The sequence below is a fragment of the Diabrotica undecimpunctata genome, chromosome 4 (genome assembly GCF_040954645.1).
Source record: "Diabrotica undecimpunctata isolate CICGRU chromosome 4, icDiaUnde3, whole genome shotgun sequence".
Classification (NCBI taxonomy): domain Eukaryota; kingdom Metazoa; phylum Arthropoda; class Insecta; order Coleoptera; family Chrysomelidae; genus Diabrotica; species Diabrotica undecimpunctata.
This window is the reverse complement of record NC_092806.1, coordinates 64292340-64320136: the sequence shown is the minus strand read 5'-3', so window position 1 is coordinate 64320136 and position 27797 is coordinate 64292340. Positions and strand designations below refer to the sequence as shown.

General features: G+C 31.4%; 1 protein-coding gene and 1 long non-coding RNA gene across 2 annotated transcripts in view; one reads left to right on the top strand and one right to left on the bottom strand.

Annotated features, from left to right (window-relative positions):
• LOC140439603 (uncharacterized) overlaps positions 1-27797 on the bottom strand; it is a 136913-nt gene that overhangs the window by 40786 nt on the left and 68330 nt on the right. The window contains exon 2 of the mRNA XM_072529620.1: positions 20045-20227. Within this exon, the coding sequence (XP_072385721.1) occupies positions 20045-20227 (183 nt within the window). The remainder of the gene's footprint in view (positions 1-20044; positions 20228-27797) is intronic.
• Positions 844-15378, top strand: LOC140439602 (uncharacterized). Its single transcript, XR_011950661.1, has 3 exons — positions 844-1825; positions 14480-14660; positions 15087-15378. It is a non-coding gene; the product is annotated as an uncharacterized lncRNA (long non-coding RNA).

The following is a 27797-nucleotide window of genomic DNA, read 5'->3' as shown; positions in this document are numbered from 1 at the left end:
GCTTATAATTGTTATACTTTCCCCTTTTATTTGGTCGACTTAATCAACCAATAGAAAAGTTTTAAACGATCAATTGCTGTAAAATTACGCTTAGTACCCAGAAGATCAATTATTTAAATAAGAAATATTTTAAATAAACAAGGTGTTGTCATAGACATTGATGTTGTATTTGCAGAGTCAGATGAATTATGCCATAGAAAACAACAAAATAGACATTTGAAGGCCTAAAAACGATGTGATTGGAAGATTATTTAAAGGGACATGAGTATTCCTAGGTAGAGATAAATCAAAATAAGAGGAAGAAGGAAGAAACATATATGTCAATGTAGGTAAAAAGGTGGATACATGTGTACTATACCACATAATAAATAACAAGCAGAATGTCCACTCTGCTTGTCAAGATAAGTACGCGCATCTCGTTCGCGCAGACGGAATCAGTCATGTTTTAAACGGAACCAGTGCTGTTCAGTGAAATTTTATCTGGTGTGCATAGAAAAATTAACCCGGTTTAATTGATTTATGACAACCATAGACATAATATGCAATATTTTATTTCATACTTTTAGTTGAAGAATAGATTAAATTATTTCCAATTTACTAAATTAGTAATCTCTAAAAATTTAAATTATGGTTCTGTCATAGCTTGTCACAAATTTCTCAATCCGAGTCTGTGTTTCCGTTTAAAACATGGCGATCGCGAGCTGATACACTTCAAAGGCGGCATCTGAGAGTGGGCATTCTGATCGTTACAGTTCATCCCAAACCCTTCTTTCAGTGCGTCATAGTTGATAGAATTCTCTCTAACGCATTAAGCTAGAAGTGACAGAAAAACACTTAAGTCTGTGATTATTATACATAGAACTTAGAAAATTATGTATCGTTCACGGGTATTTGCATATTAAAGCGAATTCTACTTACGGATATATAATTGGTTGGAGTTTAGAATGCGCTAAATAGATATCCAATCAATGATGCGCATAAATATAATTTGACGCAGATTGGTCTCAATAGTGACAGTACTATGACAATGTCAACTGTGTAATGTACCTACCTACTCACATGTAAGATAATTAAAGTATCTATGTATTTCTATATAGTTTTTAGTCACCTGGTATATGTTATTTACAATTATGAAAAGTTCTCATGTATAATCACTAATAATTATTTGCTGTTAGAAATCAGAATCAATACTCTTCATAAATATTTTCCTATTTAGAATAAATAAGTTTCGCTAGTTTATTCACCTAATACTTCGTATCTATGGAATAATAATAATTTATTTCTCTTATTTCTTTGTTCGATAAGCTATCCGTATTTGCTATTTTAATATTAATATTTGAGTCCAATCTCTTGTACTCAAATCCATCCAGAAACATCGTTAAATAATTGTAGATAACAGAACTTATATATTCATAGTTTTAAGAAATAACAAGCAGAGTGTAATTTTCATCCTCTAATATAATAAATTTATACATGTCAATATATTCTGTTTAATTCCAAAACAAAGAGTTAGTCCGGAGAAGAAATAAACGCATAGTATTCCATAACAAAATTTGGTGTCAGAACGTGGGATATTAGTAGCAGAGTTCCTCTGATTGCTGATAGAAGGAGAGCTGAGGAATTTTTGAATTGACTTGTTTCCTTCGAGGAATCATTCAAAAAAAAACTGTCAGTGTGGAAAAATCGCCACTACAACTAATTACATTGGGGTCCAGTACATCCAGTTCGAAATCCAGTTCCAGTCATAACCCAATTGTAGTTCCATCGGAAGTAGAGGTGAACCCGTGGAATAATAGACTATGCGACCAACAACAATATTCTACTTGTAAGTACATTCTATCTTAAATTCTGTCTCATATTTTAAAAATCTTGTAAACGTATGTCTACTTTATATCCTGATATAAGTAACTTATTTGACGAACAAATACCTTCTCCCGACTCAAATTCTCTTTCAAATTCTTCTACTTCTAATTCAAATAAAATGTCAGTATCAATTGAAATAGCTGAAAAACTTCTCATTCGATTTGATGGTACAAAATCAAAATTATACGAATTCATAGACAATTGTGATAAAGCATACAATTTAGTAAATCCGCAATCCAAACCCATCTTATTAGCCATTATAGAAACTAAATTAACCGATAAAGCTAGGGCCATAACTAGAAACAGAACATTTGACGAATGGAAAGATTTAAAAGACTTCTTATTAGATGCTTATTCTGAACGCCGAACTGAAGGTTTCATATTCTGTTTGAATTATACGAGTATCGCAACTAGATGGTATGTTTGTTATTGAAGTTAACAATTCAGTTTCACAAATTGGATTAGTGTGTGTAAATCGGAAAGTATCAGGATTTTTGCAAATAAGTTTTTCTTCATCTAATGAATAACAGTCTTCTAATGTATCAATAGTAACATAAATGTTTCTATTTTCTGAAAGAACAAGATATTTGACAGATGGAAGAATAAAGGTAAGTCTCTTTAATGTTGGATGAATTATAGGAAGAGATATTAGTTTAAAAAGAGAATAAGGAGTATTACTAACCAAAGGTATACTAACCGTAATTAAAATCTTGTTATCAAAATATATATATTTAAGTAAAATGATATCGAAATATTTATGAGCATAATCGATAGTCAATGGAAATGGATAAGTCGATGTACTAGGTAAATGCGTTACCGTTTTAGATAATTCTTGAATTAGTTGCTCAGGTGTTATAACAGAAGGATGAAGGTTATTATTTCTTGCAAATAGAATAACGTTTATTAAAGTAGAATATTCTTGTTGTAATTCTGTTATAAAGAAAGTTAGTAAGGTAAAATGTTCTTCAATTTTTTGTTTTAAATCTAAATTAAAATATTTATTATTCATTTTATCTGTGTAATTGGTAATTGATTCAAAATTTTTATCAAAAATCACTTTGTTTCGGTCTAGATTTGTAATAGAGTTATTAAAATTTGCAATCGTGGCTTTTACTACATGAATTTGTTGTTTTAGTAAATCAAGAAGATGATTTTCGTTACTTTCAGCTTTGTTAATAGCATTATTGAAATTTTCAGCATCATCACTGTCTAAGGTACCGAATAAGGTCCTGAAAACAGATCCAATTGCATTAAATAGAGCGCGTTTTGGTCTAAAATGTTCATGCAGAATTATGTTTTTTAAAGTTTGTTCATCTTGAAAGAGTCTAGGTATGATTTGTCCTAAGAGTTTTAGTGAAGTATCGCATAATCGTAATTCAATAAGAACTGGTTTGTTTTGACACAGTCTTAATGTTTTTTGATAGGTGAGATCTACAAAATTTAATTTGTCTGTAAAAGGTTGTAAAGGAATATGACTTAATATGTTCCAATGAGTTTCAATAAATTGAACATTTTTTATGTGTTCGTAATAGATTCCAGGTGATTTGTTGATAGGAGTATTGGTATATTTCTTGTGAATTTGTTCACTATTTGTCAGCCATATTATTGCATACCTGAAACAAAAGCATGTTTCAATCTATTCATGTGAACTTTTATTGGTTTTTTATTTACTAAAATTGTGCAATTGACAGGAGAATTTATCTCTAGAATTTTATAAGGTCCATTATAATTTTGTGTAAGTTTTTTGGTTTGACCCTTCTTTGTTTGCTCATTTTGGAGATATACTAATTGTCCTTCTAAGAAAACGGTGTCATTAATCTTTTGGTCATAATATTTTTTACTGACTACTTTAGATTCTAATAGATTCGTTTTTGCTAACTCATGAGATTTTCTAAGCTTAAGTGTTAAATTATCTAAATAATCTTCATATGTATATTTGAGTTCTACTGGTCGTATTATACTGCTAGGTAGATTAGGTGTATATCCAAATATTAGTTCATATGGTGTGAATTTGGTTGAAGTATGATTAGTTGTATTATATGAAAACATAGCAAAATCTAGCCATTCGTCCCAATCGGATTGATCAGCTTTAATATAATGTTTAAGGTAGTCTGCTAAAGTAGCGTGACTCCTTTCTAATGCAGCATTTGATTCTGGATGATAAGCAGTACAATTTATATGTCTGATTTTAAAAAGCTTGGCGATTTGAGAAAATAATTTGGAAGTAAAATCTCGGCCTTGATCAGTAACTATTATATCGGGTTTTCCAAACTTGCAAATAAATCCACGAACCAGATTTTCAGCGATAGTCTTGGTTTCATGATTCGGAATTGCATAAGCTTGAGAAAATTTTGTTAAGTCATCTTGTAATGTTAATATGAACTTATTACCTGACTCGGTTAAAGGTAAAGGACCTACTATATCTAAAAATATTTTTTCTAATGGATTTGAGCTTGTTGTTGTTATCTCCATGGGCTTTACGAATTTTTTTCTAACGAGTTTATTTTTCTGACAAGATTCACAGGTTTTTATAAAGTTTTTAATATCATTTTTCATATTATTCCATTTGAAATGTTTTTTTATACGATTGTATGTCCGATGAAAACCAGAGTGTCCAGCCGTAGGACTAGTGTGATTCTCTTGTAATATTGTAGTTATTTCCTCAGGTTCAGGATTTGTTAGTATATCATGATAAATGATAATAGATATATCAGTTTTTCTAAAAATAAATCTAATCATAGATCTAATTTTTCCCCAACTTAATTTATCGTAGCTAAAAGTTATTCTGGGTAGGCAAATTTTTAATATTTTATCGTTTAATAACCAGTCTCTTAATTTTATTAGGGAATTAAATATATCTTCATAAGAGGTATTGTCCCAATAATTATTTTTTATAAATATGTAATAAAAGTTTTTATTTTGATCAGAAATATATATAATGTCATTTAGTCTTGGATTTTTGGCTTTCAATTTTTCTATATGACTGAATTGTTTATTTATTTGTTTCTGAACGATCTCATTAAAATTTAAATCTACGGAAACAAACAATGCTAAATTTTGTGAAAATGATGTAATCTTTTCATTTGTTTCTTTTATATTATCATTTGTTATTAATATAGTTTCGGATTTAGATAAGAACTGTGAATAAGTGTCATTATTTTCTTTACTCATTTTGTTTATTTGTAAGGTGATTGTTGCCGGGTTTTTGTTTTCTTCGCAAATATTTGTTTCAGATATGGTTAAAGGAGGACGACTTAAACAATCAGCATTTTGATTTAATTTACCTGGTTTATAAATAATTTCATAGCTATATTCTTCTAATGCTAATCTCCACCTAACGAGTCTTGATCCGGGATCTTTTACATTAAATAGCCATGTGAGTGGTTTATGATCCGTATAAATGAAAAATTTATTTCCGTACAAATATGGTCTAAAGTGTTTAACACTCCATACAATTGCAAGTAATTCTTTTTCTGTTGTGCTATAGTTTGATTCCGCTTTGTTCAAGGTACGACTAGCATAAGCAATAGGTAAATCATCTGGTACTTTACCTTGAGAAAGTATGGACCCTATTGCATAATTACTAGCATCCGTTGTTAAGACAAAGGGTTTGGTAAAATCTGGATACTGAAGTATTGGTTCTGAACAAAGTATTGATTTCAGGTTCTCAAATGACTGTTGTTGAATGCTTGTCCAATTAAATTCAACATTTTTCCTCAGCAGTTTTGTTAAAGGTTGTGTTAAAGCACTGAAATTTTTTATAAAGCGTCTATAATAACCAGTGAGACCCAAAAAGCTCTTAATATCTTTTTGTGTTCTGGGTATAGGAAAATCTGTAACAGCACATACCTTTTTTTCGTCCGGTTTGACACCAAATTCAGTTATTAAATGTCCTAAATACATTACTTCGCGACGAAAAAATTCGCACTTATCTGGTTGTATTTTTAAGTTGAATGTAGACAATTTTTCGAATACTTCTTTTAATCTTTTATTATGATTTTCTAATGTATCGGCATGAATGACTATATCGTCGAGATAGACAAAACATCTGTAATTTTGTATTCCTGAGAGGACAGTATTCATTAGCCTTTGAAAAATACTGGGAGCATTTTTTAATCCAAATGGCATTCGTGAATATTGATAATGTCCAGACGGAGTTGAGAAAGCAGTCTTTGGAGAATCCTCAGGATCCATTTTGATCTGGTGAAATCCTGATGTTAAATCTATTGTTGAAAAATATTTTGAATGACCCAATTGGTCTAATATATCGACTATATTCGGAAGTGGAAATGAATCTCCTATAGTAATATCATTTAGTCGTCGATAGTCTATAACAATTCGCCATTTCTTCTTTGCTGAAGCATCGGCCTTTTTTGGCACAACCCAAAGGGGCGAATTCCATGGCGAAGTTGATTCTTCGATAATACCTTGATCTAGCATACCTTTTATTTGAGTTTCGACTTCATGTTTGTGTACTTCAGGATACCTGTATGATTTAGTGCTAATAGGTACATTAGAATTTAAAGGAATTTTGCAAGTTATGGCATTTGTACTGGTAAGTTGATCTCCTTCCAGATAAAAGATATGATTGTACTCCTTGCAAATAGAAATTAAAGATGATTTTTCTTCACTATTTAAATGATCTGTTCTCAAGGCATTTTTTAATTTAGCAATTCTGTTAGAATTCGTATTATCTTTATAAGAAGACATTTTTCGTATATTTGCATTGTTTTGTAAATTTGGAATTTTTTCTATTGCTACTTGAATATCGTTTAATTCAACATCCGTTTCAGTAGTGTTTACGATTGAGGTTAAAAAGAAATCATTTTTTACTTTAACAACACTAGGACATAAAAATACACCTTTAAAGATTTCGCGTTCGGGACATAATCCTTCGCTTAATTCATTATTTATTACTTTAATTTGAACAATTGTTTCAGTTCTTGCGGATAGAATAGTTTTATTACTTCTTGAGTTAGAATTAGAGTTTTGATTTAGTATAAGATCGTCTGAACAGGATTTTTCTTCTGAACAGGTTTTTGATTTATGATTTCGTGAAGAGTTACAAGTTTTATTTGTGCATATCTCAGTGGATTTTACACATTTTGGACTTGAATTTTCTTTGGATTTAGAGTTAGATTTAGATTGAATTGGATTGGATAGTAGTTCTTCACTACTTAAGGTTATTTGGATATCATTGGTTTCTAAATAAGAATGATCCTCTATGGATTTAGCATCATAAGGAAATATTTCATCGATATTAGAACTTGTCTCGATATTTTGATCTCTCAGAAATTCGTCATTGTCATTGTTTAATGGAGATTTTATATATTCGATTGAAATAGAACAATTTTTAAAGTTTAATTTATTTTCTTTATAATCAATTTGGCATTTATTTATTTCAAAAAAATCGCTACCTAATATACCGTCGAAATGAAGAGGAAAATCGTCTTCTACGACATAGAAAACATGAGTTTGGACAAAATCTTTTATCTTGAAATTTACGTTACAACTACATATAGTTTTATTTGGATTTAAGACATTTTTATCAATGCCTCGTAGAGTAATAGACTTAGAATAAATTTTTGGAATGTTTAGTATTTTTGAATATTTAATTAAAGAAATATCTGCGCCTGTATCGATTAGAAACTTGCAAGAGGATGGATTAGAATTATTTACTAAGGGTAAATCTACATAGGAAGTGACTGAGAAGTTGATGGTTGTGATACGGCCTGAACTGAACGAACTCCTCGAGAATCGACCGTTGGTTGTCGAGGATTCTGGAAGTTTAAAGAATTTGTTGGATTTTTGTTTTTATTGTTAAATTCGCGTTTTCTACATTCTTCTATAACGTGACCTGGTTTTTTGCAGTATCTGCAAAAACGTTGGGAAGTGTTGGTATTTTCTTTTCTTAAGTTTGGAGGAAAATCAGAATTGGAATTTGACATAAATTAAACAAACCAAATTCTTGGATATATGTTTTACCCAAACCAACAGATTTAACTTTAAGCTGTCAGACTAGTACGCCAATATCTATTGTTCTTTCAAACACAGGTATTTTTTCTACTTCGAATAATTGCAAAACTTACACCGGATCAACTATTTTGATATCTGTCTCAAATCCAAAAGAAAGTAATTTTCAGTCTATCATTCCAGATTTATCCCTTCCAGAAGTCTGTTGTGATGATATTAAGATAAATAATGAATCCAAATTACACCTTGTTCCCTTACAATTAAATAATCTCGATCGAGATGCATTAAATTTAGCAAGCCATAAACTAGATAATTTAGAGAAAATGACCTCAGAAACAAATATTAATTTTTCAGACACAATAAAAAATAGTTCTTATTTCACTTATGCAATCTTATTTTTGATAAAATGTATGTTACTTTATATTTTATACAGGATAATTAAATATTTTTACCGACGATTTCGTAGAAATCCGTCACATAGTTGTCAACAAATTACAAATTGTTTAACACTAAATATATGTCAAAGTAAACGAAAACATGTACATGAGACAGATTTAAGTATAGATTGTAAACATAATAAAGACAATAATTATAGTGAATCCAAAAAGTGTGAAGAGACTAGTTTCACAGAGACTACACCGATAAGACGAAGTGAAAGACTATCGAGACTAAAAGAAACTATTTAAATGTGTTAAAATAAAATAATAATGTATACAAATGTTTTATACCATTTAAATGAAAATTCATTTTACAATTATTTTCATTCTTACAAAAGGAGGTGTAATGTACCTACCTACTCACATGTAAGATAATTAAAGTATCTATGTATTTCTATATAGTTTTTAGTCACCTGGTATATGTTATTTACAATTATGAAAAGTTCTCATGTATAATCACTAATAATTATTTGCTGTTAGAAATCAGAATCAATACTCTTCATAAATATTTTCCTATTTAGAATAAATAAGTTTCGCTAGTTTATTCACCTAATACTTCGTATCTATGGAATAATAATAATTTATTTCTCTTATTTCTTTGTTCGATAAGCTATCCGTATTTGCTATTTTAATATTAATATTTGAGTCCAATCTCTTGTACTCAAATCCATCCAGAAACATCGTTAAATAATTGTAGATAACAGAACTTATATATTCATAGTTTTAAGAAATAACAAGCAGAGTGTAATTTTCATCCTCTAATATAATAAATTTATACATGTCAATATATTCTGTTTAATTCCAAAACAAAGAGTTAGTCCGGAGAAGAAATAAACGCATAGTATTCCATAACAACTGATAAAATGATAATTGTCATTCCAGGTTAGTATTTTCAGACATTTTACAGTGAAAATTTAATTTTGTATTTATTGTCATAAAAATATTTTAAATATGCCGAGATATACCGAGAAAGAACAAAGCCTAATATTAAAATTATTAAATTATTTTCAATTAGAAGATATTCATATGTATTAAAACGGTTCTTTTTAGAACCACATTTTATTAAAATATAAGATATAATTGATGCCAGCCACATATCCCCTGTAATCATTGATTTTAATGAATCAGGTTCTGAATCGGATTGTGGATTGTTTGAAATATAATATTGATTTTTGTTATTCATAAAAAAAGAAGGTAAACTTACATTCGGCATCTTGTTTTTTAACTAAACTCCATTAACACTATTTCATCTGCATACCGAAACTGGTAGATTAACTCAAAAATCGACTGCTTCACTATTTAAACTATTTACATAAACTTACATTTGGTATCTTGTTTTTTAACTAAACTCCATTAACACTATTTCATCTGCATACCGAAACTGGTAGATTAACTCAAAAATCAACTGCTTTACTATTTAAACTGTCCATTGTTTTTTTACCTAAACTTCATAACACTCTTTCATTTGCACACTCAATCTGGTAGAATAACTCACTATTTAAACTATTTTCACGATTTTATGATAAATCTTCACAAAATTAAACTAATGGCTGCCACAGAAACTTTTTTGCTTTGATGCCTTGCAATTGCCAGTAAATTTTTTTATCTCGCAGTCAACTCTTAAAAGATTCTATAGGAGGAAGCGTTATTTTAAATAAACAAACATTCCAATTCCATAGTGTTTATAATAAATAATAATAAATCCATAAATAAATCTAGCTAATTAAGCACTTTCTTTGGAATGTATAGCATAGCAATTATGACAAAATGCCGTTCCAATATAAGGCGCAATAAATTTTTTTATACAGGACGGGACCTCTAATATGTAAAGTAAAAAAAATTTGAATTCTTAAAGTTTTTACTTCACATTTTAAAAAAATAATCTTTTCACATTTAGCCGATTACAATCCTGCAACTGTCAGATTTAACTAAAATGTCATGCAATAATTCTCGACATTCTTAAAATCCTATATGACGTCAAAATTAGTGACGCACTGAAAGAAGGGTTTCGGACAGACTTGTATTTATTCTGTGACTATACGAAAATAATATTAATTGTTCATTTTATTATAGAAATGGAATTCTTGTTTCTTTAACTACAAAAAGGATTTATTAAAAAAATCAATATAATCGATAAATATATAAAAACGTGATGAAAGTAGTATTTTAGGATTAATTATTGTACCTGAAAAGTATATATAAATATGGGTGAAATGAAATTCATCTCTCTTTTTATTTTAGTTCAATAATAATTCATTCGCATCAAGTAGGTCATGGCTATGATGCTTGTTTCTTTTTTTGTGTTTTATCGCGAAAGAGCACAAAAGTACAGTGTTTGTGTTAAATTGGTTTCCGTTATGGTGATTAACGTTGTGATTAATTATTAATCACTAAATTATATACGTATAAAAATGAAGATTATTGTTATGTGGATTCTGAACAATGACTTTATAAAGAGATTGTATCAATATTAACAGTTGAACAAAAGACCTGTGCAAGGTTTAAACTTCCAAATCAATTGATGTCGAATTGGAAAACTGACTTTTAAGATTTGATTAAATACAATAATTATTGTTTCACTCGAAAGGTTCTTTTAAGTGTTGGAGTTGAGCAAAATATTTTGATGAATAATTGACCATCTTCTGTATATACAAAATAAAGTCAATTATTTTATATTTAACATTATGGTTACTCTAAAATCCATATAATTTTATTAATTATAACATATTCTTATTTGGATTTCGTCTCTCTAGTGGAAATTGAAGATGACTCCAGCAAATTCATCATATTTTTGGTTTATATTATTAGCGTTTGGATGTTAAAATTGTACATTTTTTGATATTACGTAGTCACGTGATGTGCCATCTGCCATCTATCTTCCCTTTCGTTATTCGCTACAGGAAGTGAATTGTTATATTTGGCACATCTCAAAGCTCTTAAAACGTAACGAATTGTCAACTACCAAAATTTCCATGTCGTACGGTAAGAAACTGTAATAATATTATTTTATCATGCAGTATCGTAGAGATCAAGATTTCGGGTGATGAAAAACTGATGAATTTTTCAGAAATTGCTTCTGGACTGTTCCATTCTACAACTGATTTTTTGTTCAGTGTCTTATATGTATAGTAATCTTATTGTTCAATCAGAATCAACATTGTATTGTTCATCTTTTCACACTACTTTCGCACTAAGCGTTTACAGTTCTTAGTCACTTTCAGTAATTAGTATTGTATCGTAGGCATATCGGATTCTGTTAATAATTTTTCTGTTGTCATCTGATTTTTAACATATCAAACGTCTACTGTATTTTTAGTTATGCGTATGTCACGCAAAGTCATACTGAACAAAAGAAACAACAACAATAGACCATGATTCAGAAAAGAAATGTAAAGATAAACGATAAACGAGAGGCCTACACGAAGTACAAAACATCAAATACCCCAGAATCTCGAGACACCTATAGAAGAATACGAAATGAAACAAAGCAGTTGGTAAGAAGAACAAAAAATTAACACTGGGAACAGTTTACAAAAAGGATGGAAAGCGACTTCTACGGTACACAAAAACAAATATGGAGATTCATAAGAGACCAACGGAAAGAAATGGCAGAATTGAAGGAATACAATAACATACCAGCAAACGAATGGGAAAGATACCTGACGGAAATGTTTAAAGCTAAGGAAAATAATAATCAACACAATAACGTACCTGAATTAAGACACGAAATAGAAATAAGTTTTCAGGAAGTAGAAATAGCAACAAATTCACTCAAAAATAGAAAGTCACCAGGACCAGACGGAATAACCAACGACCTTCTAAAACAGGGAAGAGAAAGTATAACCCTAGAGATGACAAAACTTATACAAAAACTAATATTGGACTGCAAGATACCAGACGCATGGAGAAACAGCATAATGATACCAATGTTCAAGAAAGGATATACAGAAGACCCCAACAATTATAGAGGTATAAATCTACTGAACACCGCACTTAAGCTTACCACAAAAGTCCTAACCAACAAAATCAATAAACTAACAACTTTATCAGTTGAACTACAAGGATTCAGATCCGGAAGATCCTGCGTAGACGCCGTATTTGTACTAAGACAAATCACAGAAAAGGCCATCGAGTACAATAAACCAACATATTTATGTTGTATAGACCTGACAAAGGTCTATACACTTACTATATAAAAGAAACATACATAATACAAGCAGTACGTAAAGGTCATGGCTACAGAATGGGAACAGAACAAAGAAATATTATGTTATTCAGACGACGCCGCATTAATCGCCGAGACAGAAGACGAGCTCCAAAGATTAACACACATCTTCAATACAACAGCCAAGAAATACAATTTGATAATATCAGCAGAAAAAACCAAATGTATGACAACATCTAAATACCCACTACGATGTAAAATCGAAATTGATGGAAAAATAATAAAGCAGGAAGCAAGGTTTAGATATCTGGGAATAGATATAACTAGTTACGGAGATGTCGAAGAAGAAGTACGACACCAAAGCTTAAAAACAAGTAAAGCGGCGGGATCTCTTAATGGTACAATCTGGAAGAACAAACACCTAAAACGAGACACAAAAACAAGAATCTATAAAGCAGCAATTAGACCTATATTAACATACACGGCGGAGACAAGACCTGACACATCTAAAACGAGACGACTACTAGAAACAACAGAGATGAAAATACTCCGACGAATATCAGGGAAAAGTCTGTTCGATAGGGAGAGAAGCGAAAACATAAGAAGAGCATGCAATATAGAAGAGAAAAATGGATGGGTGACAAAACGGAAACAGGAGTGGAACGAACACATTAGTAGAATGGAAGAGGATAGGATAGTACGAATAGCACGAGGTAAGTCACCAAATGGACGAAGAAATATTGCCAGACCAAGAAAAAGATGGTGGGACAATTTAAACAATTTAGGAGGCTAATATTGAAGAAGAGACAGGCTTTAAAGCCTACGTACAAGAAGGAAGAAGAAGAAGAAGCGTATGCCACGCTTATGTTTTTGATCCTTACAGTAGTCGCAGAAAGATTTTTGTTAAACTCGGCCGGTATCCTATCGGTGCCTATATCGGAGCTTTATTACTCTTAAGCCATATGAGCATTACATATAATTCTGTCATGTAAGGTTCAGTATAACTTAGTGGCTCAGACCGCAGTAATAGATTTTAAAATTTAAAATTGCAGACGAAATGTCTTTAAGGAGATGATGAATACATTGAGCCATTTTTGATTTTAATAACTCTCATCCATGACCAAAACTCTCAGAAGATGTAGAAGTCTCTTTTTCCTTTCACAAGTCTGTCTATACTCTCAATTTCTCTGCAAATGCATATCCGCCCCATACTCTCTCCACCAGTTTCCATAAATATTTTTAGAAAGTTCATCACCTGATCTTTGAAATTCCCATATTCTCTATAAAACCATACTTGTCTTCGATTCTATTACCCATTGTTTTGCAGTTCCTCTACAAACCTTTCAGACCTTCAGACCTGCTTTAGATCCTTCACCATCTTAAGCTCCAGTATTATTAACTGATTATCTGAAAAGTGTACACAAACTCCTGTGCGAAATCCCCTATCTCTGGACTAGACCTCTTAATGTGCATGTCAATATAACCAGAGACGTCCCTACAAAAGTAAATTCTCTTTCGCGATCTCCTGGAGTTCTCCCATACAAAACTATTCTCATTTTTCTGGCCCAGTCCTATAATCATCGTTCCATGAGCATTTATAATTTTGTTCTTACCAAGTTCTTACTTGTTCCAATTCGCCAAAGTACTCTCCCCTTGTACAACTACATCTAAACTAGCCTTTTTTCAATCTATGTCTCTAATCATAATAGTGGACGCTACAACCCTCTGTTCCGATATATCGGCAGGGACCCTTTCTAAATTCAAAAATCCTTTTTTTATTTGTGTCTGGCCTTAAAACTGCTGGTACCATCTCGACATCATGAATTAATATACTTCTTCAGGAGACAGCTGCAAATTTATTAGAATGACTAGATGTTAGCAAAGACTAAAGATTTCATTACTTACAACTATAAGAGTAGAAATTTAACTGGATGACATTGATTTAATATATATTTTTTTAATTTGATATATCTGGGAGTTATGGTAACTGCAATACATTTTATTTTATTCTAATGAAGTCTGATATCGAACAATTTTTCAGAATAGGTTACATAGTAAACAATAGACAGTAATACTGACATTATAAGGTGGAAAAATAAAATTAATGTTAGAGAAATAAGAAAGGATCAGAAGTATATTATATTGATCTATAAAATGTAATGGATGGTACGTAGTGAGTTAGTCTATAGCACGTTAGTGATGGTCAGAAATGGAATAAAAATGTAAGTAGATTAACTAAAAGATTAAGTGAGTAATGTGTTTGTTTTTTAAAGGTTAGGAGATTAGGTTCTATCATGTCATGTGTTACTTAGAATATTGCAATAGATATTACTAAATGGTTGGTGTCAGTCTAATAATTGATAGATTCAGGAGTTTTGCTAATGTGTACCATCTCAAGGAAGAACCGGTTTTTTTAATTGTTAACTTGTTCTAAGATTTTTACATTATTAAAGTCAAATTTATGTCCTGTCTTTAAGTGATGGTCCACTAAGGCACAAGAGTTTTCTCTTATGTTGCAGTCACTTTTATGTTTAGTGACACGTTGCTTAAGCCACTGTTGACTTTGAACAATATGTTACGATAAATAATGACGTGTCATATGACTCAAAACTGTAAATATATTATGACTAATTCTTTTCTATTTCTAGTAATTTCGGCGCTCAGTTGAAAGACCAGTTTACCGGAATTATGATGAGTAACCCACGATTCGAAATTTCCAGGCAGGCCGAATAAAACCAGCATGAGTGACTTTCTCGGCTGTTCGAAGGGGGATCGCCGCATTCTCGAATAACAGGATTTTATATTTAAAGACGAATTTTGTTGTAAACAGAACAGTTAGTTTTTGAACATCGCGTCGCGTTTTAAAATGTAACGCACGTATTATAATAAATGTAGATAAATTATATAATTATTGGTGTAAAATAAATTAGTAATAAAGACTTTAATACATTTTTAAGTGTTATAAATAGAACCTTTAATGATAAATAAAAACAATAAATTATATTAATAATAATATAACAAATATAACAACTTTGACGTTCTCTGTAATTTATTCGGTAAATTATGTTGCTCATTAATGAGTTTGGAGTTTTAGCTTTTGTTTTTGAGAACAAACTTGAATTTAAAAATGAATTATATTTTGTTAATTTAATGTTCAGAAATGTTTTGAAAGTGGGACAATTTGGTGTGTAAAATTTTGTATGTAAGGTATATTTTGTATGTAACTGGTTGTGGATTATTTGTCAAAGCTCTATCATAGAAGTTGGTATTATAAATGAGTTTTTTTATTATTGTGTTTTGGGTAGCCTTCTTTAAAAACAATTCAAAATTCAGATGAAAACGTGATTGAAGTGACTACTTCTATCGCTCGGTATGCAAGTATGTTATTGTACAAACCCGAATCAATCACACCCTCACGATACGCTTGCACTATAATATAGAGCAAGTATGAATGTATATTTTTGCACGTGCCGAAATCAATCTCACCCGTCACGAGACGATATACAGTATACTCCCTCTATAACGAACACGGTTATTACGAGGTTTCGCTTATACCGAGATACATTAGATGTCTCTCTATAGCGAGGCAAATTTGGTTATAACGAGAGAAAATACGATCCAAAAACGTGTTTTTTTACGTTTTTGGCACGGTCGTGGCTATAAATAAATACCTTTTTAAACGGCCCCTCATTAAACTTCTTTACAATGAATGAATACAACTGTTTCACATCTTTAGAAAATATGATAGACAGAATGAAACTGGACAATTTAAAGCAGTTAAAAATGAGAGAGTTCTTAAAATTGCAGAAGCAATAGTTTATGTTATTCTTGGAAATACGCTTTATACATTATGTAGTTGGAAAAAAATGTAAGTACAGATTTTTTGTTTTAACGTATATCATTGACAATAAAAGTAAACAACTCTTTTTTTTTGTTTTAATGTATTTCATTGACAATAAAAGTAAATATCTTTTTTTCAAAAACGCCATTCAAACAATATTTATTAGCATCTTATATTGCTCCGAATGGCTTAACTACAGGAAGTTAATGGTTTAGAAAACTACATATTCATATGTATGCACAGTAATATTGTTGTCTGATATAACGAGATCGGCTTATAACGAGGTAATTAGTCTGCCATTTCAGTTCTCGTTATAGAGGCAGTCTACTGTATATATATATATATATATATATATATATATATATATATATATATATATATATATATATATATATATATATATATATATATAAGATGGTGGTGTTGTTGATTGTTGATTTAAATATTAAGTGGTGCTTCATAAGAATGCAGTCTATGTGGCCCACACGACAAAGAAAACTCTTTGACTTACTGTCAAGCTTTCGAATTTATTTTAAATTCTTTTTCAAGACATCTGTTGACAATAAATAAATATAAAAATTATGTAGTTATAATTATTATTAGTTTTTTTTTACTTACTAGTCATGAGATTATAAATAAGTTTGACTTTACAAAACGCACAACAAACACATATTAAAATTTTTTTAAAATGTTCCTTAAAATTTAATATATGAATAGTACACAGTTCTTTTATGTGGAAAGCAAAACTAGTAATAATAGTGTTTATTATTAATTTGATTGCTGATGAAAAGTAAATTAGTCCAGTCAATATAAAAAAAATAATATTAATTTTTCTGATACACTACAACTTCTGAGTAATGGGATCGGTATCGGAGCAATGTTCTGTACGTTTCAAATTTTAACAGAGTCGACCATCAGAAAGACCGTGGAATACCAACTTTTGTTGATTTTCATGACCACCGCTTATACTATAATATCTTGGCGTTTCTATATTGATACTTTTTAAGTGTTGTGTGCTAAGTACACAACAAAGTATACACTAAGTATACAAACTAAGGTGTAAGTACAAATTTCTACATATTCAGCAATCTATGTACTTGGAAATACTATTCTCTAGTCTGGTGGTTTTATTTATAATAATTACAATAAAACCTTTTAAGCTAGTTCTAAAAATCTAAAATACCTTTTACTGTTTATTCTACTTCGCAGTCTCCGATGTAGGCTTTTTCATCAAAATTATGATTTTCCAATAATTTATCTCCTTAGTTTATAACGTTCGCTTTAATTTATCCATAACTAACGATAAAAAATGCCTAACAATTTAGGAAGTATGAAATTATCTAGTTTTAAGGTGTGATAAACACACATAGGAAATTACTATTTGTTGTTTCAGTAAAAACAAATGATTAGCGGTAGTTCCACATATCAATGAGTAATCATAATGAACTTGCATATATTATCTATTATAGTAGAATAGTTGACTGCAATTGAAGGAAAGAGTAATAAACCGGAAAACACTCCCTAATTCATAGTGAACCATCGAAATATGTTTTCAAGATACAGGGCGTTGAAGAAAAAAAAATTTATACGAACATGTTTTGGAAGCTGATACATCCCATGAATTTGTTTTTATATCTGATTCTCATAGAGGGCGCTAGTTGCACGGATCGTACTAAGTATTAGTCAATATAACTTTTTTAAGAGTATAATTATTATTCAAAATTTCAAGTAAACTTAAACATCATTCAATTTTACACGAAAAAGGTACTCTTGGTAAAACTCGATACTGTGTACCGTTTTCGGAATATTTTGATTTGAAAATTATGAAGTAATAATTGATGCTGGTATAAAATAGTTAGTAATTAAACAAAACTCACAAGAAGAAAATTAAATTATTGACTAAGAACATAAAACAAAAATTCAATTACAGTAAGTGTTTAAAATGCCCCCCGTTTTCGCGAATACACAAGTCTATTCTTTTTTCTAAAGATTCCATTAACCTTCTAAAAGGTAGGGGATCAGCTATGATGTCATTAAATTGACGTTGAATTCTTTCTTCCATTTCTTGGCGTGAATTTACCTCTGTAACATAGACTTTTTCCTTAATATACGACCAAACTGCGTAGTCCAAAGGGTTAAAATCGCATGACCGAGGAGGCCAATGAATCGGAGCTTCTGCACCTCTACCAATCCATCGATTCGGAAAATGATTACTCAACCAATTACGACACCTTCTATCAAAGTGTGGTGGAGCTCCATCGTGCATAAAAAATAAAGATCTTCGCTTGTTTAGCGTTAAATCTTCTAATATCTCGAATAAGGAATTGTTTAAAAAATCAAGATACATATCACCATTTAAATTTCCAGGTAGAATATGATAACCTATTAATTTGTTACCTAAAGTTGCTGCCCAAACATTAACTTTAAATGAGTGTTGCTAATGTGATACCCTTTTGACTCATGGATTCTCATCACACTGCATTATGGGAGTTAAACATACCTTGTCGCGTAAAGGTGGCCTCGTCCGTAAAAGGAATGCATTTTAAAAAATTTGGATTGTGGGCTGTCCTTTGTTGCAATGTTTCACAAAAATCCATTCTAACCGGTAGATCATTTGGCAAGAGTTCTTGGACTTGTCTGTAATGATAAGGATGTAATTGCTGTTCTTTCAGTATCCGCCAAGTACACGAAGAAGAAGTATTTGTTTGTCTTGCTATATTCCTTACGCTAACTGTTGGATGTTGATCAAGTAAATTTAAAATATTATTTTCTTTATTAATTGTTCTTGTTGTTCTTGGTCTATCAGAATTTATTTTATTTGGTCTCACATTCCCAGTTTCTCGACAACGTCGTACAACGGCTCTAAATGTTTTTTTACTTGGTAAGTTTCTTCTAGGAAACTTTTCTGCATAACGTGTCACAGCTGCACTAGAACATCCTAAACATTCGCTTAAGGTTAATAACATGTCAGTGTATTCAACATTTGAGTACATTTTGATTTGATTTTACAAATAACAAGGTTTCAAAACTCTAATTATTGTTGATTTATCATCATAACAATCAATAAATGTCAGATTTCCATGGCACACTTGGAGGAAATAGAGGTATACCTATTAGAACTTTATCATTACTACCAGCATCAATTATTACTTCATAATTTTCAAATCAAAATATTCCGAAAACGGTACACAGTATCGAGTTTAACCAAGAGTACCTTTTTCAAGGTAACAAAGTTATATTGACTAATACTTAGTACGATCCGTGTAACTAGCGCCCTCTATGAGAATCAGATATAAAAACAAATTCATGGGATGTATCAGCTTCCAAAACATATTCGTATAAAAGTTCAATACAATGTTACCAGTAGTTTCGGCAAAATCGTAAAAAATGCTGTATCTTGAAAACGGATGGCGTTACAAAAATTTTTTACTAAGCAAACCCCAATTATGTTTCAGTTTTTTACCTACCCTAGAGACGGGGTTACCTTTTTTTGAAACACCCTGTATATATGTATATATATATATATATATATATATATATATATATATATATATATATATATATATATATATAATACACATTTAATAATATAATTGTTGAAATAATGCACGATGAATGTAAACTTTCGACAGTAACCTTTTTCTGAAATATATCCTAATACCGTAATAGTAATTTTACTTTATACAAGAAAATGTTTCTTATCTAAGATACAGATATTAAGAAAGTAACAAAGAACACAAAAATGACCATATCAAGTAAACTTACCTTCGCCTTTTTCGTTTTTTGACTAAGACTAGATTTTCCATCAATGAGGATATTATCGTTAATAAAAGTAACATCACAGGGGCTCGGTGGACCTTCTAAGGATCGAAGAATTTCTTCATCTTCGTCAGTGAAGGATTCCAATATAGTGGCACCGGGTATTAATATAATACCTCCTTCGCCAGGCTGCAACAAAAAATCTTACGTTATTCAGAATATTTTAAACGAATGTGCGATAGTAAAAAGTTGCTGTTTTATTATGTTCGCACACTTGTTGCCAAAATAAATACTGCATTTCAATCTGATCGGAAAAATATTATCTTATAAAAAAATTTGTTTAAATTACACGTATTGTTTTAATGAAATAAATACATTCTAATGATAAGTATATAAAATTATTTATTACGTCATAACATGGGTGGTTTCATGGATTGCTATAGCTTTGTCCGAGACAGATTTCGTCGCATTTGGTAATAGACCAGCGAACTAAGGATTTTCCTGTGATATTGATTGATGCATGTATCTAAAAACTGCTTTTGATAAATTCAGTGATAACAAACTCAGGTTCTAAGAGTCGTAGGACATTGAATGTTGTTTTAAAATTCGTGTAAAAATGCAGATATTTCGCATAAAAAAATATTAACTTCCTATACGAGAGTGGATTGATATAAAACTAGCCTTTGATAGAAAAAACAAGTTTTTTGGAATTAAATCGATTTATTTCTTAACATAGTCCCTTTTAGCTCGATACAGTTAGTAAGACGATGTTCCAATTTTTTCATCCCATCCGAATAGTACTTTTGCTCGAGCTCTTCAAAATAGGCCGAAGTTTCAGCGACGACTTTTATCATTTGTTGCGAAACGGCGTCCTCCGAGCCATTTTTTAGGTTTGGAAACAGGAAAAATCGCTAACGGCAAGATCTGGGGAATACAGTGAGTATTCAACCAATTTATGGGCCAATTCGTGTAATTTTGCCATGGCGACGGCCGATCGGTGAGCCGGTGCATTGTCTTGGTGAAAGAGCACTTTTTTGCGTTCCAAACCGGGGCGTTTTCGATGCAATTCGGCATCGAGTCGATCCAATAATGATGAGTAGTACTCACCATTGATTGTTTTTCCTTTTTCCAAGTAGTCGATGTGGATGATGCCCTTCGCATCCCAGAAAACAGTCGCCATCACTTTGCCGGCCGAATGTTCACTCTTTGCCTTCTTTGACGGTCCTTCGCCGCGTTTGCGCCACTGTTTCGACTGTTCTTTGGTTTCCGGTGTATAATAATGCACCCAGGTTTCATCAACGGTGATAAATGGGCGAAAAAAATGCTTCGGATCGCGCCGTATCATCGCCAAAAACGTCTACGAAGTGGTCACACGTTTTTGCATTTGATGGATTATCAGCAAACGCGGTACCCATCGCGCGGATAGCTTTTTCATGTCCAAATGATGGTGAATGATGTTGTGTACGCGTTCGTAGGAAATGTTTAGGACCTCTATTAACTCGCGGAGCTTAATTCGACGATCTGCCATAATCATGTCATGGACTTTGTTGATTATTTTCGGCGTGGTGACTTCATTTGGCCTCCCGGGATGCTCATCATCAAAATGTTTTCTCACTAAATGTTTTAATTTGGTAAAATATGTTTACTCTTCAATTTAGCGCTTTCAGAATTTATGTAGACTTATAGTCTACGCATAATAATGTAGATAAAAGCTTTCTGACAAAAATAATTTCAATTTTGCAATAACTGTTCAGTGAAACTTCTTAAATTTTTTTTTTTAGCTGAATACATGTGATATTGTCCCTATTAGCACGCGAAATTCAATTTTTTGTGCATTTTTAGAAAAGTTATTAATAATTTTCAAAAAATCGATTTTTGAAGCTATTTTTGCAATCATCAAGCAACAAATTAACAAAAAATATGTTTACAAACTCTCATTTTAAAGGATTTGCTTTGCTTTTTCAGTAAAATTGTGACACTTTTCCATACAATTTGTCGGTCTTCACCTTAAGCGTTGCAGGAATCAACAGGAAAAAGACACGTTGAAGACATATCTCCATAAAAAAGGGCAGATGCCTTTTACAATCTGGTTAAGGAGCAAAAAGATGGCGAAATTACTTTTAGTTTTGACTGTCAGAAAAACCAGATAATACCCAAAATTCCTGACCAAGCCTCGTATTACTCACGCCAATTGTACATTTACAACTTCACTATCTTAGAAGTGAGGTTTCCTTAAAAGATTCTCAAACGAAGGAAAACATCTTCTCCTATGTTTGGTTAGAAAACGAGTATAAAAGAGACTCGTGGCCGCTGATGGGTACTACTTAACACAAGAATAAGATCGCTATTGGTATGTTCAGCAAGTTCCTTGCTCAAGATACTCCGCAGTCTGTGAAAAAAGATATGTTGCTCTTCTCAGTAGTCGGCCATTGCGTCATCCCTCCCGATAGGGTTTTTGGACGAATCAAGACTAAATTAAAAAAACATACTACCCTTTTGACTGACAAAGAAAATGTCGACATTTTTAAGTCGTGAGCCACAGTTATCCGCTTGGAATAAGAGTGTTCTATGTTAGATTGGAAAGAAGCGGTGTCATCAACACTAAAAGAACCTAAAGATTGGCATTTCAGGTTACGCCCCACTAAACGTGTCCTCATAGTCAAAACAAAACAACTAGGAAATTCTAAGGTAACGGGGGAAACTAACTACAATGTTGATTTAGGAGTAGGAAAAAGTATTATTAAGCCTGAGAAACAGTTGTCAACTTTGAATCCAAAACCTGCGAAGGAAGGTGTACCTATAAAAAAATTGAAATTAAAGGACTTGAATAGACTTTTGACGAAACAGTTTACCAAGGAATGGGAGCATAACCAGGATCTCACTTTCTTTAAAAAACTTTTTGACCAACTGACCCTCCAGACAACGAATCGGACATTAGTAAGATCGATGATGCTGGAGAAGAGCTATATGAACATGGACATTTAATAGATTTAAACTGAAATAATTTACACATTTTATTTGTATATATTTCTGAAACATATTTGTTACATTAAACATTCAACAAGTTCTTACAATGATCTCTCTCTCTCTCTCTCTTTATTTTAATCTTTCTCCCCCATATAGTGCAGCAAAACTCGTTTAATCCAGTATATCGTAGCAAACTAATTATGACTAAAATAAACCCTCCTTAAAATCCCCCTAAATGTTAACATATCTTTTTTAGGACACTGGACATACACTATAATGTACAAACCTTCAGTAAAAATGTGAAAGGAGCTTTCAATACGTATTATTTTATTCTGCAGTTTTTTTATGTTTCCGAAAATTTTGAAAAATGGACATAACGAGTTTTGCAACTGGGCGACTCATTTATGGAAGTGGGAGAAATGCCAGACGAATGGAGAAGCAGTATATTAGTACCTGTTTAAAAACAAGGGAGTATATACAACAATGAAAAAACTACAGGGCCATGACCACTTAGTCGTACCATGAAAATATGGGAGGGAGTAACTTATGTGAAGAAACCGAAATGTTCAATAACCAATTTGGTGTTATGCAAGGCAGATTAACAACAGTGACAATTTTCATTCAAGGCAGCTGATGGAAAAATAAAGAAATAAATAAACAAACAATAAAGCATGTGATAAAGTTCTTAGAGAGATTCTGTGCTCAGCACTGCTCAGCACTCAATAAGAAAGGAGTCCCTCCCCCTCCCCACAACTTTTTGTAGTATAATATTGGATTAAAAACGCGACGTTAATGAAGTGAAATACCTAGTTCACGACTTTTTTATCTGGTAGTATTTTGTTTCTAAAATCAGTAATTTAGAAGATACAGCCACTGTTTTAAATTCAAGCTAAATAATACAATATATATTAATTTTTGCAAAATACCAAGTGTATTATTCGAGTAGGCAAATTGTTAATACTGTAAAATAGTGGTCTCACTATTCTACAGTGGTTTGTTAGTTATTGTGAACGAAATTGTTTGAATTGATTTGATTGAAAATGAACAATTGCAGTTTTTCTGTAATCGCAGATATGCACTTCGTCTTATATGTCTTAGTATGTCGTGAAGAAAGGTTAAGGAACAGTTACTGCACCCCTTCCATGTTACAGCAGTTCAAGAATTGCTTCCACAAAACCATCACAAACGTATAAGATTTGGTGATTGGGCTTTAGAAGAAAATAGACGGGACGTAGACTTTATAAAGAATATTTTATTCACCGACGAGGCAACTTTTATAAAAAATGGATACACTAATGTCCACATTCAAAAATGTATCCTTATGGTAAAAAAGTGCGTCACCATCAGGGTAATTTTAAAGTTAACGTTTGGGCTGGAATTATCAATAATTATTTAGTAGAGATAATATTTCTTCCCAAGAATTTAAACGGGGATAATATTAATCATTTTTACAAAACTACCTGCCTCTCTACTTGAAAGATGTACCGTTAGCGATAAAAAAATATGTGGTTTTTGCAGGATGGTGCTCCACCCCATTATAGGGACAAGGTTAGGACATTTTTATTTCAACAATATAATATAGCACGTTGGAAAGGAAGGGGGCCCGATGTACCAATTGAGTGGGCATCGCATGGTCTAGATCTTCATCCAATGGTTTTTTGTTTTTGGGGAATTATGAAAGATTATGTTTATTCCGTGGAAATAACTAGTAAAGAACAATTAAGGAACCGAATTTTAGAAGCTGCTAATGCATTTCGACAGAGACATTTGAATTTTTTAAATATTCGGCATTCATTGTTAAAACGAAGTAGAGCCTGAATAGGAAAGAGGAGTTCATTTTGAACCCTTTTAAAATATAAATAAATTTTCTGCTTTTAATTGAAAGTTAATAATTGAAAAAATGTAGTATTACATTTAAAAAAGTGGCAGCATCTTCCAAATTAATGATTTTATAAACAAATACTAAAAGACAAAAAAGTAAAATAGGTATTTCATTTCATTGACGTCGCGTTTTTAATCCAATATTAGGTATACTAAAAAAAAGTTGGGTGGGAAGGTTTGAAGACCCCTCTAACAAACTCTAAAAAAATCGAAAAACAAAAATATTTCTGCTACTTCGGTTTTATTGGCCATGACATGCTAACACATAATTCGTATAAATTTTCATAAAAAAGTTTTACACCCTTTTGGAGCAATATTAAAATAGAGGTTTTATTTGGTAACATTTAACAGAGCCCGTAATGTTTTCTGCGTACATTTTTGCACAATATATGTACTTAAGTTAGGCCAAATCGACTTATTTTCATCTCTAAAAATCGTGGTATAATTTATATGACCAATATATTTGCGACACCCTGTATAAAGGCAAGGTATTGTTATTCAGTGCATTTTCCATATATCTTCTGTTTTATTTTCCTTTTGCGGCTTTATATAAATATTATTAAAATAAATCACATGCACAAAAATGTCTATAAATGAGCGCGAACACGTCTACCATAATATGACCTCAAATAGTAACTTAAAACAAAAACAATAAAAGTTCGTTGAACTACATAGTCTATATTTGTAATTAAAAAACAGAAGAGGAATCTTGCTGAAGATGGTGTCCTTGACGAGAAGATTTGTGTAAGTTTTTTCAGTTCATTAGTATCTACGTACTAAGTTCAACGCACATTTACCATGAGATATGATGGTAGTTCGAGTGAGGAGCGAATCGAGGAAAAGCCAAGACCAGTAGGTAGCCATTAGAGTTAACTTGAAATCGCTTTTTTAGCCTTGTATACAAGAGACAGGTAATTAACCTGTCTTGATTAAGTCCCGAAGATATTTTTAATATAGTTCAACGCATCGTTCGTTGGTTACACTTAAAATCCTTTAGAGTAAAGAATTTTGAACTAAATGTTAAAAAAACAAACTAACATTTTTAATTATTAAAAATAATTATTAAAAATTTTAACAAAAAAAGTTATACCATTTTCAAAAATAAGTGTTTACTTCATTGTAAGTTTTTTTAAACTATGGCATACAGGCATCCACTCAGAATTTTTCTTTTAAATTTAATTTTGGTTGTATTTACTGTACTAAGCAGTGTCGCTCTTGTACCTTTGTAATTTTTTAGCTTATTGTAGAGTGAAAAAGCTCATCTTAAGTCAGTATTTGAAACACAATAAACTTTCACAAGATATGTCTTCTTCTACTGGTCTTCTGATCATTTTTGACGATTTATTTTGTCTGTTACAACCCAGATTGAGCTAACATCAGAACGCTGAATGCTACTACAGAAATCTTTATAAATATTATTTTTCCGAAATGTGATTGTTGAACCTCTATAGTCTATAGTGTATTTTTATGTATGAGAGAGTAATAAAACAATAAATTATGTATGCAAATTCCTAAACTGTTGATACGGGTGACTCAATGAAAAACAGATATTTGTCAACAAGTTTACAGAAGTATATAGGAAAACAATTTTAAGTTGAGTATGACCACCAGGTAGAAAGGTTGGAGCAGAATAGAATACAATAGTTGTGAGGGTTACTAATCCCTAAATAAGGTTACCAGTGTCGGAGTGATGGAGGTTAACAGGTACTAATGAATTTGCAAGAAATGTAAGATGTTTATTTTATTGGTTATATATAACCAATAAAAGTTTAATAAGTACCTACCTATTTGCAAAATAAAGTTTAATTCTTTAGATAAAATAAAACGTTTTATTTTATCTGAAATGAGTGCATTCCACGAAGTAAGGGTTTCAACAATCAAACATTTAATTCTTTAATTCCAGGAATCTACGACAGTAATTGACTAGATAATTACCTTCTAAACTTATTCCACAGAAAATGTGATAGTGGGTTTTTCCATTTTGTAGGAAGGTCCAAGTGGCGTATTCAAAATTCTTAACAGTTCACTAAAAGTAGGTACTTCAGTTGCAAGGTGCAGTTTATTGTGTATACTAGTGTTATGGAAAATTTGGAAGTGCCGTGTAAACGCCGAAAAATTGGTCCTTTAACAGTTAATGAAAAAACATTAATATTTAATTGTTTTAAATCATTTACAGACAAACGTTTATGTGAAAGTGTTGATGAGACCGTTGAGTTAGTTAGCAGTACACTTGGTGTTGGGAAATCTACGATTTACAGAGTTATTAAAGAAGAGAAATGTGGTAGTTTTCAAATGCCACGTAATGCTCCAGGGAAACCAAAATTTCAAATAGAATATCATTTTAAAGAAGGACTTCGACGGAAAGTGCATGAATTCTTCTTTAGACAAGAATTTCCAACATTGGATAAAGTTCTTGTCTCAGTTCGAGATGATAAGGATTACCCAGAAATGAGTCGAAGTACGTTATGGAAACTTTTAAAAGAAATAGGCTTCCGCTGGAAAAAGAATCCCAGAAAGTCTATTTTATTAGAAAGAAGCGATATTGTCATATGGAGAAGACATTTTCTAAGAACCATAAAGGAAATGAGAAACCAAAAAAGAAAAATATTTTATCTTGATGAAACATGGATCAACGAGGGTCATACACCAAATAAATTTTGGCAGGATGAAACTGTTACAAGTCAAAGGCACGCTTTTGTAAATAACTTATCTACTGGTTTAAACCCACCATCAGGAAAGGGACGCAGGCTGATAATAGTACACATTGGCAGTTCAGACGGTTTTGTTGAAGGTGGTTTATTAATTTTTGAATCAACTCGTACCGGTGACTACCATGAAGACATGCACGCTGATGTCTTTCAAGAATGGTTCGAACAAACGATAGATCTTCTTCCTAAAAACTGTGTAATAG